Source organism: Salmo salar, chromosome 06 (assembly GCF_965601325.2).
Source record: "Salmo salar chromosome 06, fSalSal1, whole genome shotgun sequence".
Lineage (NCBI taxonomy): Eukaryota > Metazoa > Chordata > Actinopteri > Salmoniformes > Salmonidae > Salmo > Salmo salar.
Window position 1 is genome coordinate 88,536,090 of NC_138296.1, and position 16,411 is coordinate 88,552,500.

General features: G+C 47.2%; 1 protein-coding gene across 1 annotated transcript in view; it reads left to right on the top strand.

Annotated features, from left to right (window-relative positions):
* LOC106608246 (B-cell lymphoma/leukemia 11B) overlaps nt 1-16,411 on the top strand; it is a 61,151-nt gene that overhangs the window by 3,817 nt on the left and 40,923 nt on the right. The window contains exon 2 of the mRNA XM_045721101.2: nt 9,701-10,069. Within this exon, the coding sequence (XP_045577057.1) occupies nt 9,701-10,069 (369 nt within the window). The remainder of the gene's footprint in view (nt 1-9,700; nt 10,070-16,411) is intronic.

The following is a 16,411-nucleotide window of genomic DNA, read 5'->3' on the forward strand; positions in this document are numbered from 1 at the left end:
TTGTTGTTTTAATGCCGTTCACCTAGTTCATCGACAACTTAGAGTTATTAGAGAACTTAGAGTTATTAGAGAACTTAGAGTTATTAGAGAACTTAGAGTTATTAGAGAACTTAGAGTTATTAGAGAACTTAGAGTTATCTATAAGGAAGATTTCAAACTGTGTATCTGTCTCAAGAGAACAGGTCAGTTACTGTCCTGCTTTTCAGCCTGAGGTCCATGGGGCCTAGGGTGTCTCTAACTGTCATTTCTATATACCTTCAGATCGATAGCTTACAGGATATGAGTTCATGTGGTGTGTGTGTGTGTGTTTATTTATGTCTGGGAAGGATAGAACAGTTACTGACCCGACATTTAAATTAGTAAACTTTAACTTGAAATACAATTTAAATAATCTCTGAATTTGGTTTATTAGTAAGTGTGTTATTCAAAGAAGCACATGAATGACAGCTTTTCTCAGCAGATCTCCTATGGGACATGGACATCACTACATTTTCTTCCTGGGAGTTAGTGGATGTTAATGAAGTATTCGTTTCCATTCCGAATAGGGACATTCCTGGTAACGTGTGTGTGTGTGTGTGTGTGTGTGTGTGTGTGTGTGTGTGTGTGTGTGTGTGTGTGTGTGTGTGTGTGTGTGTGAGGACAGCTCTCCACCATGTGCTGTGAAATGATACAAACAAGGAAACTAACTCCGTATTATACTCCTAGTCACACGCATGTAATAAAAGGCTAATAATTAAACAATTGATCATTCATCTATATATTTAATTAAACAATTGATCATTAATCTATATATGTAATTAAACAATTTATCATTAATCTATATATGTAATTAAACAATTGATCATTAATCTATATATGTAATTAAACAATTGTATAATTTATATATCACCAAATGTTATATTATAGATACAGTTGTATTTATGTTAATGATAAAATATTTTTTTCATGCACCTAAGTAATCTGAACAGAGAAACGTCTCTTTGAGCATTGCCTCAATCTTACTGACATTGACCTAATTTATCGCTGTTGTTTTCAAATGATGAATGTAGATTTATGATATGAAGTGTCAGTGAGGGCGGATTATGTGGGGGTAAGATAATGAAACAAACACACACACACCCACACACACACACACACACACACACACACACACACACACACACACACACACACACACACACACACACACACACACACACACACACACACACACACACACACACAGCTTGGTCCTTGCACAACACACAGCGGAACAGCAGCTACAGACTTGATTCTCACACTGGAGAGAAGGCACGGTGAAACAGGACGGCTTGTCATTACAATTAGTGTGAATCGCTGGTGGCGTTGTGTATTTTGAAGACAGACATGTGTGTGTGTGTGTGTGTGTGTGTGTGTGTCTGCATGTGTGTGTGTGTGTGTGTGTGTGCGTGCGTGCGTGCGTGCGTGTGTGTGTGTGTGTGTGTGTGTGTGTCTGCGTGCGTGTGTGTGTGTGTGTGTGTGTGTGTGTGTGTGTGTGTGTGTGTGTGTGTGTGTGTGTGTGTGTGTGTGTGTGTGTGTGTGTGTGTGTTAACACAGCCAGTGGTTGAAGAGAAAACAAAGGGGACGCAGGACAGGTCTAAACCCATTCTAGACGTTTCTCTACCTGTCAGAGACATAACCCTGGACCAAGTCTGTCTGCTTTCAATGAACTGAAGCACTGCAGCGTACTATCAGTTTGGGACACTGTAGCGTACTATCAGTTTGGGACACTGTAGAATACTATCAGTTTGGGACACTGTAGAATACTATCAGTTTGGGACACTGTAGAATACTATCAGTTTAGGACACTGTAGAATACTATCAGTTTGGGACACTGCAGCGTACTATCAGTTTGGGACACTGCAGCGTACTATCAGTTTGGGACACTGTAGCGTACTATCAGTTTGGGACACTGCAGCGTATTATCAGTTTGGGACACTGCAGCGTACTATCAGTTTGGGATACTGCAGCGTACTGTCAGTTTGGGACACTGTAGAATACTATCAGTTTGGGACACTGTAGAATACTATCAGTTTGGGACACTGTAGCGTACTATCAGTTTGGGACACTGCAGCGTACTATCAGTTTGGGACACTGTAGCGTACTATCAGTTTGGGACACTGCAGCGTACTATCAGTTTGGGACACAGTAGAATACTATCAGTTTGGGACACTGTAGAATAGTATCAGTTTGGGACACTGTAGAATACTATCAGTTTGGGACACTGTAGCGTACTATCAGTTTGGGACACTGCAGCGTACTATCAGTTTGGGACACTGCAGCGTACTATCAGTTTGGGACACTGCAGCGTACTATCAGTTTGGGACACTGTAGAATACTATCAGTTTGGGATACTGTAGCGTACTATCAGTTTGGGACACTGTAGCGTACTATCAGTTTGGGACAATCTCTACATGATTATTGAATATTTATTTTTTATTTTTGTGGTTTTCTTAATGAACATCAATCTAATTAATCAAATGTCTTTCTCTTGTTCGAGGATAAAGTATTAATTAGATCAGTAACTGTCTCTCTCCTATTCAAACTGATAGGGGGTGCTGTAAGTCTGTCTCTCTCCAATTCAAACTGATAGGGGGTGCTGTAAGTCTGTCTCTCTCCTATTCAAACTGATAGGGGGTGCTGTAAGTCTGTCTCTCTCCTATTCAAACTGATAGGGGGTGCTGTAAGTCTGTCTCTCTCCTATTCAAACTGATAAGGGGTACTGTAAGTCTGTCTCTCTCCTATTCAAACTGATAAGGGGTACTGTAAGTCTGTCTCTCTCCTATTCAAACTGATAGGGGGTGCTGTAAGTCTGTCTCTCTCCTATTCAAACTGATAGGGGGTGCTGTAAGTCCAACAGGTTGAGCAGTAACTTTACAGTTGATAACCCTGGCAATCACTTCACTAAATGTTATGGCGTGTGTGTGTGTGTGTGTTTAATTATACCCCCCTGCACTAGACCCCCCCCCTCATCTTGTTAAACTTCTGATAGCTGCTCAACCGGAGGGGATATCAAACTGTTCCCAGGAGCTGAATGCCACCAAGCTTACATTCCTGTGGCGTAGTTAATGTCTGTGATTGATGGCTGTGTCTTCATGGAAATCCTTTAGAGCAGAGAAAGTGCTGATAGGTGAGATTTAGTTAGTGGAATTTTAATACCGTTTGTTACTGTGTGAAGTGGTTTGGTTTCACCTTAATCAACACTCTGTCTCAGAATACAGTAGTTCCTGTAGAACTGCTATGTAGCTGTGAAGTATGTGCTGGGGGATGATTGACCTGTGTGTGTGTGTGTGTGTGTGTGTGTGTGTGTGTGTGTGTGTGTGTGTGTGTGTGTGTGTGTGTGTGTGTGTGTGTGTGTGTGTGTGTGTGTGTGTGTGTGTGTGTGTGTGTGTGTGTGCCACTCTCTCTACCTGCAGTGTGGATGATGAGTTGATGAAGGTAGAGTACAGTTAGAAGATGTGAGAGGCTGGCTGATATTTCTGTGGCATTGTGACCGTGCCAACGCCTGCTAATTTACGTTCCCCACCCCTAGGACATGTTACTCAACCCTCCCCACCCCTAGGACATGTTACTCAACGTTCCCCACCCCTAGGACATGTTACTCAACGTTCCCCACCCCTAGGACATGTTACTCAACCCTCCCCACCCCTAGGACATGTTACTCAACGTTCCCCACCCCTAGGACATGTTACTCAACGTTCCCCACCCCTAGGACATGTTACTCAACCCTCCCCACCCCTAGGACATGTTACTCAACCCTCCCCACCCCTAGGACATGTTACTCAACGTTCCCCACCCCTAGGACATGTTACTCAACGTTGCCCACCCCTAGGACATGTTACTCAACGTTCCCCACCCCTAGGACATGTTACTCAACGTTCCCCACCCCTAGGACATGTTACTCAACCCTCCCCACCCCTAGGACATGTTACTCAACGTTCCCCACCCCTAGGACATGTTACTCAACGTTCCCCACCCCTAGGACATGTTACTCAACCCTCCCCACCCCTAGGACATGTTACTCAACCCTCCCCACCCCTAGGACATGTTACTCAAACCTCCCCACCCCTAGGACATGTTACTCAACCCTCCCCACCCCTAGGACATGTTAATCAACCCTCCCCACCCCTAGGACATGTTACTCAACGTTCCCCACCCCTAGGACATGTTACTCAACCCTCCCCACCCCTAGGACATGTTACTCAACGTTCCCCACCCCTAGGACATGTTACTCAACGTTCCCCACCCCTAGGACATGTTACTCAACCCTCCCCACCCCTAGGACATGTTACTCAACCCTCCCCACCCCTAGGACATGTTACTCAACCCTCCCCACCCCTAGGACATGTTACTCAACGTTCCCCACCCCTAGGACATGTTACTCAACGTTCCCCACCCCTAGGACATGTTACTCAACCCTCCCCACCCCTAGGACATGTTACTCAACGTTCCCCACCCCTAGGACATGTTACTCAACGTTCCCCACCCCTAGGACATGTTACTCAACCCTCCCCACCCCTAGGACATGTTACTCAACGTTCCCCACCCCTAGGACATGTTACTCAACCCTCCCCACCCCTAGGACATGTTACTCAACCCTCCCCACCCCTAGGACATGTTACTCAACCCTCCCCACCCCTAGGACATGTTACTCAACCCTCCCCACCCCTAGGACATGTTACTCAACGTTCCCCACCCCTAGGACATGTTGCTCAACGTTCCCCACCCCTAGGACATGTTACTCAATCCTCCCCACCCCTAGGACATGTTACTCAACCCTCCCCACCCCTAGGACATGTTACTCAACCCTCCCCACCCCTAGGACATGTTACTCAACGTTCCCCACCCCTAGGACATGTTACTCAACGTTCCCCACCCCTAGGACATGTTACTCAACCCTCCCCACCCCTAGGACATGTTACTCAACGTTCCCCATTCCTAGGACATGTTACTCAACGTTCCCCACCTCTAGGACATGTTACTCAACGTTCCCCACCCCTAGGACATGTTACTCAACCCTCCCCACCCCTAGGACATGTTACTCAACCCTCCCCACCCCTAGGACATGTTACTCAACCCTCCCCACCCCTAGGACATGTTACTCAACCCTCCCCACCCCTAGGACATGTTACTCAACGTTCCCCACCCCTAGGACATGTTACTCAACGTTCCCCACCCCTAGGACATGTTACTCAACCCTCCCCACCCCTAGGACATGTTACTCAAACCTCCCCACCCCTAGGACATGTTACTCAACGTTCCCCACCCCTAGGACATGTTACTCAACGTTCCCCACCCCTAGGACATGTTACTCAACGTTCCCCACCCCTAGGACATGTTACTCAACCCTCCCCACCCCTAGGACATGTTACTCAACGTTCCCCACCCCTAGGACATGTTACTCAACCCTCCCCACCCCTAGGACATGTTACTCAACGTTCCCCATTCCTAGGACATGTTACTCAACGTTCCCCACCCCTAGGACATGTTACTCAACGTTCCCCACCCCTAGGACATGTTACTCAACCCTCCCCACCCCTAGGACATGTTACTCAACGTTCCCCACCCCTAGGACATGTTACTCAACCCTCCCCACCCCTAGGACATGTTACTCAACCCTCCCCACCCCTAGGACATGTTACTCAACCCTCCCCACCCCTAGGACATGTTACTCAACCCTCCCCACCCCTAGGACATGTTACTCAACCCTCCCCACCCCTAGGACATGTTACTCAACCCTCCCCACCCCTAGGACATGTTACTCAACGTTCCCCATTCCTAGGACATGTTACTCAACGTTCCCCACCCCTAGGACATGTTACTCAACGTTCCCCACCCCTAGGACATGTTACTCAACGTTCCCCACCCCTAGGACATGTTACTCAACCCTCCCCACCCCTAGGACATGTTACTCAACGTTCCCCACCCCTAGGACATGTTACTCAACGTTCCCCACCCCTAGGACATGTTACTCAACGTTCCCCACCCCTAGGACATGTTACTCAACGTTCCCCACCCCTAGGACATGTTACTCAACCCTCCCCACCCCTAGGACATGTTACTCAACGTTCCCCACCCCTAGGACATGTTACTCAACGTTCCCCACCCCTAGGACATGTTACTCAACGTTCCCCACCCCTAGGACATGTTACTCAACGTTCCCCACCCCTAGGACATGTCACTCAACCCTCCCCACCCCTAGGACATGTTACTCAACGTTCCCCACCCCTAGGACATGTTACTCCACCCTCCCCACCCCTAGGACATGTTACTCAACGTTCCCCACCCCTAGGACATGTTACTCAACGTTCCCCACCCCTAGGACATGTTGCTCAACCCTCCCCACCCCTAGGACATGTTACTCAACGTTCCCCACCCCTAGGACATGTTACTCAACCCTCCCCACCCCTAGGACATGTTACTCAACCCTCCCCACCCCTAGGACATGTTACTCAACCCTCCCTGTTCTGCTCTCTCTATCTTTTCTCTCTCTCCCCCTTTCTCTCTCTCTGTCCCTCCCTCCTTTCTCTCTCCCCATCTTTCTCTCTGTCCCTCCCTCCATCTCTCTCTCTGTCCCTCCTTCCTTTCTCTCTCATCATCTCTCTTTCTGTCTCTCCCTCCATCTCTCTCTCTCAATCTCTCTCTCTGTTGCTCCCTCCCCTCTCTCTCTCCATCTCTCTCGCTGTCCCTCCCTCCTTTCTCTCTCTCCCCATCTCTCTCTCTGTCCCTCCCTCCATCTGTCTCTCTGTCCCTCCCTCCTTTCTCTCTCTCCATCTCTCTCTGTTGCTCCCTCCCATCTCTCTCTCAATCTCTCTCTCTGTTGCTCCCTCCCTCCCCTCTCTCTCTCCATCTCTCTCTCTGTCCCTCCCTCCTTTCTCCCTCTCCCCATCTCTCTCTCTGTCCCTCCCTCCATCTCTCTCTCTGTCCCTCCATTCTTTCTTTCTCTCTCTCCATCTCTCTCTCTGTTGCTCCCTCCTCTCTCTCCATCTCTCTCTCTGTTGCTCCCTCCCCTCTCTCTCCATCTCTCTCGCTGTCCCTCCCTCCCCTCTCTCTCTCTTCCACCCCCCCATCTCATCAGTTGCATAAGTCATGTTAGGAATTTAGTTAATTTCATCTTAAATGCCCCTGGCAACTGAAATGAGACTGATAGAGACGGATATGAGGGCTAAGTATACACACGCACACACACACACACACACACACACACACACACACACACACACACACACACACACACACACACACACACACACACACACACACACACACACACACACACACACACACACACACACAGCCCTTACTGGAAAACATTGAAACACAGCCCATCAGGTGATATCATGACCCAGCCAGGTTAGAACTACATTGAAAATGATTTGTCCCTGTTCCAAGACACTGTTTGAGAGAAATATGCATGTTGTCATAGCCTCACTTCAGGGCAACAGCCAGCAGGGCAGAGGTCAGGGAGTGGGACTAGAAAGACTGATATAGTGGAGGATTACGTGCAACGAAGAAACTATGTGAAACTCTCTGCATTCTGTTTGGCACCCTATTCCCTATATAGTGCACTACTTCTTAACAGAGCCCTATGGGAGCTATTTGGGGGCTATTTGAGACGCATGTACTGTGTAACTGCACACACACACACACACACACACACACACACACACACACACACACACACACACACACACACACACACACACACACACACACACACACACTGATCTGGTGCCCGTGAATGTTTGTACAGATAGAGATGGAAGGGAAATGCGGGCGGTAGTCAGTTGAGGCAGGCTCTGCTATGCTCCTCTTCCAGCCTCCTCTTCCAGGCATCCTCACCTCTCCCTGGGATTCCCCACTTAGACAGACGCCCCGAACGTCTCTGGAGCTTCAGGTTTCCTGCAGGCCCACTGGAGAAGATATGTAGCGTAAACTACTGGTTCTATCAGGGCATTGTTACAGAGGAAGTGTCCTTAAGGAATTTACACCATGGGACTGTAAAACAACCAGGGGAGAATGGCTTGTGGTTACTGATGACAGCGTCAACTGTGAGAAGAAAGAGACTGACTGTTGCCTGTGTTAGGAGGGCAGTGGTGTCCCTTTATAGAGCTTTCTGAGGAGAATACATCTGTCCACACACACACACACACACACACACACACACACACACACACACACACACACACACACACACACACACACACACACACACACACACACACACACACACACATCCCCCCAAACTCCCCCTGTCCCCCACCCCACATAAACACATCTGTTGGGAGGATGGATGTGGCCTACAATATGTAATGCTTGTAATGAGGTTTCCATGTGGTGCAAATACAAGCATACAGCAGAAAGTAGTGCAGAGAGCAGAGAGCTGCACCGGAAACCCGTAGACCACTGTGAAACGGTTCAGAGCTTTATACTCATAGTGTGTCAGCCACACCTTCACTCACTGATCTCAACTCCCAGACTGAAGCTCTCAGGTGTTTGGTTGGCTAATCTGTTGCGGCACGCTCACACCAGCTCAGCTCCATGGTTGTGTGGTGTGAGTAAACATTATGATACACATTAAACAAAGTATTTATGGTCTTATGGAAATATGGGATTTTGCAGGTAACGTTATTTAAAACATAAAAAATATTTGAATGTCATTTTTGATTGACTTTAGATGTTATGTTTTGTAGTATTTTTTACAGTTTGTGCTGCAGACAATCAGATGTAACATGTTCCAGAACTGTTTGATGATTACACCATGATTGACATCTCCTCTCTCTTCTCTCCTCTCTCCTCTCTCCTGTCTCGTCTCTCGTCTCTTCTCTCCTGTCTCCTCTCTCCTGTCTCGTCTCTTCTCTCCTGTCTCCTCTCTCCTGTCTCGTCTCTTCTCTCCTGTCTCCTCTCTCCCGTCTCGTCTCTCCTCTCTCCTCTCTCCTGTCTTGTCTCTCGTCTCTTCTCTACTGTCTCCTCTCTCCTGTCTCGTCTCTCGTCTCTCGTCTCCTCTCTCCTGTCTCATCTCTCCTGTCTCATCTCTCGTCTCTTCTCTCCTGTCTCCTCTCTCCCGTCTCGTCTCTCCTCTCTCCTCTCTCCTCTCTCCTGTCTCGTCTCTCGTTTCTTCTCTCCTGTCTCCGCTCTCCTGTCTCATCTCTCGTCTCTTCTCTCCTGTCTCCTCTCTCCCGTCTCTCTTCTCTCCTCTCTCCTCTCTCCTGTCTCGTCTCTCGTCTCTTCTCTCCTGTCTCCTCTCTCCTGTCTCGTCTCTCGTTTCTTCTCTCCTGTCTCCTCTCTCCTGTCTCGTCTCTCGTTTCTTCTGTCCTGTCTCCTCTCTCCTGTCTCGTCTCTCCTCTCTCCTCTCTCCTGTCTCGTCTCTCGTCTCTTCTCTCCTGTCTCCTCTCTCCTGTCTCGTCTCTCGTTTCTTCTCTCCTGTCTCCTCTCTCCTGTCTCGTCTCTCGTCTCTCCTCTCTCCTCTCTCATTTCTCCTCTCTCATCTCTCATCTCTCCTCTCTCCTGTCTCGTCTCTCGTCTCTCCTCTCTCATTTCTCCTCTCTCATCTCTCCTCTCTCCTGTCTCGTCTCTCATCTCTCCTGTCTCCTGTCGGCTCTCTTCTCTCGCCTCTCTCCTCTCATATCTCCTCTCTTCTGTCTCCTCTCTCCTCTCTCCTCGCCCTTTCTTCTCGCCACAGCCGAGGCGAATCATGAGTCGGGGGTGGGACCTCGCTCCCCGGAGCCGTCCACTCCCAGCCCCACTCCCACTCTGAGGAGGGCGGGGCCAGGGGAGCATGACCTCCTGACCTGTGGGAGGTGCCAGACCAACTTCCTCCTGGGAGACATCCTGGTCTTCATAGAACACAAAAGGAGACTGTGCAGTGGAGGAGGTCGCGCCCCTGGGGGGTTCTCCAAACCAGGCGAAAGGGGGACCCCCATCTTGGCACGGGGAGGGGCGGTGCCGGTGGAGGTGGGGGTGCAGGTGACCCCACATGGGGAGGAGGAAGAGGAGAGGAGGCTGACACCCGCTAAAGGAATCTGTCCCAAGCAGGAAAGAGGGAACACAGGTAGGAACTTAGAAGTCTGAATACAATGGGGGTGGGGGATGGGGCAGGTGGGGTGTGGGGGTGTGGGGTGGGGCGGGTGGGGGGGTGGGGGGGTGAGGGGTGAGGGGTGGGGGGGTTCTGTTTAAAATGCTTTGAAGGAGTAGAGACATAATATTTGGGTTTATAAAGACAAATACACACATGTTTGGCATCAAGTGCAGTGTGAGTTTTGCCACTCGATTAAGCGCACACACACACACACACACACACACACACACACACACACACACACACACACACACACACACACACACACACACACACACACACACACACCTCTCACCTGTGGAAGACAGATAGCGAGCCAGCTCATTTCAGCACATTTCCTCCTGACACTGTCCTTCAAGAGGGATTAATACAGACCGAGTTGATTTCATTAGCCTGAGAGCCACACACACACACACACAGACACACACACACACACACACACACACACACACACACACACACACACACACACACACACACACACACACACGTACACACACACACACACACACACACACACACACACACACACACACACACACACACACACACACACACACACACACACACACACACACACACACACACACACACACACACACACACACACACAAACAGCTTCACAGCCCCAGCTCTAAAGCTGCCTGAAGGATTCCTGCTGCTGAAACCAATTGAGCCAGGACGTGACAGCGAAAGCGTTGCCATGCCCTGTGTGTGTTCATAAGGACATTCTGCTGCATCAAAAGGTTAAGAAAGCTGATTAAAATGCTGTGGCTGGGAGGTGCAGAGAAGAGGATTAATAAAGGGGATACAGGACAATTCATCTGGTTTAAAGAGACTGTTTAGTATTAGCATGTGGAGCTGCAGGAGGACAAGATCAAAGTTATAAGGCCACATAGTCACTACTATAAAGGTCACACAGTCACTACTATAGAGGTCATACAGTCACTACTATAGAGGTCATACAGTCACTACTATAAAGGTCACACAGTCACTACTATAGAGGTCATACAGTCACTACTATAAAGGTCATACAGTCACTACTATAGAGGTCATACAGTCACTACTATAAAGGTCACACAGTCACTACTATAAAGGTCACACAGTCACTACTATAGAGGTCATACAGTCACTACAATAAAGGTCACACAGTCACTACTATAGAGGTCACACAGTCACTACTATAGAGGTCACATAGTCACTACTATAGAGGTCACACAGTCACTACTATAGAGTTACACAGTCACTACTATAGAGGTCACATAGTCACTGTCACTACTATAGAGGTCATACAGTCACTACTATAGAGGTCACACAGTCACTACTATAGAGGTCACATAGTCACTACTATAGAGGTCACACAGTCACTACTATAGAGGTCACACAGTCACCACTATTGAGAATATACAGTCACCACTATAGAGTCCATACAGTCACCACTATAGAGTCCAGACAGTCACCACTATTGAGGCCATACAGTCACCACTATAGAGTCCATACAGTCACTACTATAGAGTCCATACAGTCACCACTATAGAGACCATATAGTCACCACTATAGAGACCAGACAGTCACCACTATAGAGAATATACAGTCACCACTATAGAGTCCAGACAGTCACCACTATAGAGACCAGACAGTCACCACTATAGAGTCCATACAGTCACCACTATAGAGACAACAGTCACTACTATAGAGACCAGACAGTCACCACTATAGAGTCCATACAGTCACCACTATAGAGCCCATACAGTCACCACTATAGAGACCATACAGTCACCACTATAGAGACCAGACAGTCACTACTATAGAGACCCTACAGTCACCACTATAGAGACCATACAGTCACTACTATAGAGACCATACAGTCACTACTATAGAGTCCATACAGTCACCACTATAGAGACCACAGTCACTACTATAGAGTCCATACAGTCACCACTATAGAGTCCACAGTCACCACTATAGAGACCATACAGTCACTACTATAGAGACCAGACAGTCACCACTATAGGAACTCAAACTGTTAGACTGGAGACAGTAGAATCGGGAAGTTGGGGAATAAGTAAGTCAAATTCTACAGATGCATAAGCTGCCCATATATATGATGAGAAAGACTGTCCTCCTACACAACTCAACCTATAGCAGACAGAGAAATATACTGTCCTCCTACACAACTCAACCTATAGCAGACAGATAAATATACTGTCCTCCTACACAACTCAACCTATAGCAGACAGATAAATATACTGTCCTCCTACACAACTCAACCTATAGCAGACAGAGAAATATACTGTCCTCCTACACAACTCAACCTATAGCAGGCAGAGAGAAATATACTGTCCTCCTACACAACTCAACCTATAGCAGACAGATAAATATACTGTCCTCCTACACAACTCAACCTATAGCAGACAGAGAAATATACTGTCTTCCTACACAAGTCAACCTATAGCAGACAGAGAAATATACTGTCCTCCTACACAACTCAACCTATAGCAGACAGAGAGAAATATACTGTCCTCCTACACAACTCAACCTATAGCAGACAGAGAAATATACTGTCCTACACAACTCAACCTATAGCAGACAGAGAAATATACTGTCCTCCTACACAAGTCAACCTATAGCAGACAGAGAAATATACTGTCCTCCTACACAACTCAACCTATAGCAGACAGAGAAATATACTGTCCTCCTACACAAGTCAACCTATAGCAGACAGAGAAATATACTGTCCTCCTACACAACTCAACCTATAGCAGACAGATAAATATACTGTCCTCCTACAGAACTCAACCTATAGCAGACAGAGAAATATACTGTCCTCCTACACAACTCAACCTATAGCAGACAGAGAAATATACTGTCCTCCTACACAACTCAACCTATAGCAGACAGAGAAATATATACTGTCCTCCTACACAACTCAACCTATAGCAGACAGAGAAATATACTGTCCTCCTACACAACTCAACCTATAGCAGACAGAGAAATATACTGTCCTCCTACACAACTCAACCTATAGCAGACAGAGAAATATACTGTCCTCCTACACAACTCAACCTATAGCAGACAGAGAAATATACTGTCCTCTTACACAACTCAACCTATAGCAGACAGAGAAATATACTGTCCTCCTACACAACTCAACCTATAGCAGACAGAGAATATACTGTCCTCCTACACAAGTCAACCTATAGCAGACAGAGAAATATACTGTCCTCCTACACAACTCAACCTATAGCAGACAGAGAGAAATATACTGTCCTCCTACACAACTCAACCTATAGCAGACAGAGAAATATACTGTCCTCCTACACAACTCAACCTATAGCAGACAGATAAATATACTGTCCTCCTACACAACTCAACCTATAGCAGACAGAGAAATATACTGTCCTCCTACACAACTCAACCTATAGCAGACAGAGAAATATACTGTCCTCCTACACAACTCAACCTATAGCAGACAGAGAAATATACTGTCCTCCTACACAACTCAACCTATAGCAGACAGAGAAATATACTGTCCTCCTACACAACTCAACCTATAGCAGACAGAGAAATATACTGTCCTCCTACACAACTCAACCTATAGCAGACAGACACATATACTGTCCTCCTACACAAGTCAACCTATAGCAGACAGAGACATATACTGTCCTCCTACACAACTCAACCTATAGCAGACAGAGAAATATACTGTCCTCCTACACAACTCAACCTATAGCAGACAGAGAAATATACTGTCCTCCTACACAACTCAACCTATAGCAGACAGATAAATATACTGTCCTCCTACACAACTCAACCTATAGCAGACAGAGAAATATACTGTCCTCCTACACAACTCAACCTATAGCAGACAGAGAGAAATATACTGTCCTCCTACACAACTCAACCTATAGCAGAGAGAAATATACTGTCCTCCTACACAACTCAACCTATAGCAGACAGAGAGAAATATACTGTCCTCCTACACAAGTCAACCTATAGCAGACAGAGAAATATACTCATTTGAGTTCATCCAAAACTCCAATTTAGTCCGAACCAGAATCAGATTCCACCGACTCACACAGTTTGATGCCTTTCTTCTGTTTCCACAGTATTACAGTGACCTTCTCTTGATTTATTTCACCGGAGGAAAAGTCAACCTTATCTATGGGAATGCAGGACAAGGAAGCACTCCAGGGCTGAATTAATTAATGAAACAGCTGAAGAGCGTTTCAAGCTGTACTCAACACGTTAAAATACCACTTAGAGACTTCTTAAGTTTCAGCCAAACCAGATGATGTTTTAAAGGGCTAATTAGATCCAACATGGCTGCCAGACAGAACAGAGCACATCATAGTGCCTGCGGTGGAGGTGAGGAAGGGACACATGCTATAGAACAGGGCTGCCCAACCCTCTTCCTGGAGATCTACTGTCCTGTAGGTTATCAGTCCAACCCTCTTCCTGGAGATCTACTGTCCTGTAGGTTATCAGTCCAACCCTCTTCCTGGAGATCTACTGTCCTGTAGGTTATCAGTCCAACCCTCTTCCTGGAGATCTACTGTCCTGTAGGTTATCAGTCCAACCCTCTTCCTGGAGATCTACTGTCCTGTAGGTTATCAGTCCAACCCTCTTCCTGGAGATCTACCGTCCTGTAGGTTATCAGTCCAACCCTCTTCCTGGAGATCTACTGTCCTGTAGGTTATCAGTCCAACCCTCTTCCTGGAGATCTACCATCCTGTAGGTTTTCAGTCCAACCCTCTTCCTGGAGATCTACTGTCCTGTAGGTTATCAGTCCAACCCTCTTCCTGGAGATCTACCGTCCTGTAGGTTTTCAGTCCAACCCTCTTCCTGGAGATCTACTGTCCTGTAGGTTATCAGTCCAACCCTCTTCCTGGAGATCTACCGTCCTGTAGGTTTTCAGTCCAACCCTCTTCCTGGAGATCTACTGTCCTGTAGGTTATCAGTCCAACCCTCTTCCTGGAGATCTACTGTTCTGTAGGTTATCAGTCCAACCCTCTTCCTGGAGATCTACTGTCCTGTAGGTTATCAGTCCAACCCTCTTCCTGGAGATCTACCATCCTGTAGGTTTTCAGTCCAACCCTCTTCCTGGAGATCTACCGTCCTGTAGGTTATCAGTCCAACCCTCTTCCTGGAGATCTACTGTCCTGTAGGTTATCAGTCCAACCCTCTTCCTGGAGATCTACCGTCCTGTGGGTTTTCAGTCCAACCCATATTTAACACACCTAATTCTACTAATTAAATGCTCAACAAGACCTTAACTAGCTGAATCAGATACGCTAAATTAGGGTTGGACTGAAAATCTACAGGACGGCAGATCTCCAGGAAGAGGGAAGGGCAGCCCTGATATAGATGGCAGAACAGAGCACTGCAGTTAGTTAGGGAGAACGGCTTACCTGATTTGTCATGCACACACTCATACAAATGCAGGCATGGCATGCACATGCCCCCCCCCCCCCCCCCACACACACACACACACACACACACACACACACACACACACACACACACACACACACACACACACACACACACACACACACACACACACACACACACACTCCCCCCAAACTCCCCCTGTCCCCCACCCCACATAAACACATCTGTTGGGAGGATGGATGTGGCCTACAATATGTAATGCTTGTAATGAGGTTTCCATGTGGTGCAAATACAAGCATACAGCAGAAAGTAGTGCAGAGAGCAGAGAGCTGCACCGGAAACCCGTAGACCACTGTGAAACGGTTCAGAGCTTTATACTCATAGTGTGTCAGCCACACCTTCACTCACTGATCTCAACTCCCAGACTGAAGCTCTCAGGTGTTTGGTTGGCTAATCTGTTGCGGCACGCTCACACCAGCTCAGCTCCATGGTTGTGTGGTGTGAGTAAACATTATGATACACATTAAACAAAGTATTTATGGTCTTAAGGAAATATGGGACTTTGCAGGTAACGTTATTTAAAACATAAAAAATATTTGAATGTCATTTTTGATTGACTTTAGATGTTGTGTTTTGTAGTATTTTTTACAGTTTGTGCTGCAGACAATCAGATGTAACATGTTCCAGAACTGTTTGATGATTACACCATGATTGACATCTCCTCTCTCTTCTCTCCTCTCTCCTCTCTCCTGTCTCGTCTCTCGTCTCTTCTCTCCTGTCTCCTCTCTCCTGTCTCGTCTCTTCTCTCCTGTCTCCTCTCTCCTGTCTCGTCTCTTCTCTCCTGTCTCCTCTCTCCCGTCTCGTCTCTCCTCTCTCCTCTCTCCTGTCTTGTCTCTCGTCTCTTCTCTACTGTCTCCTCTC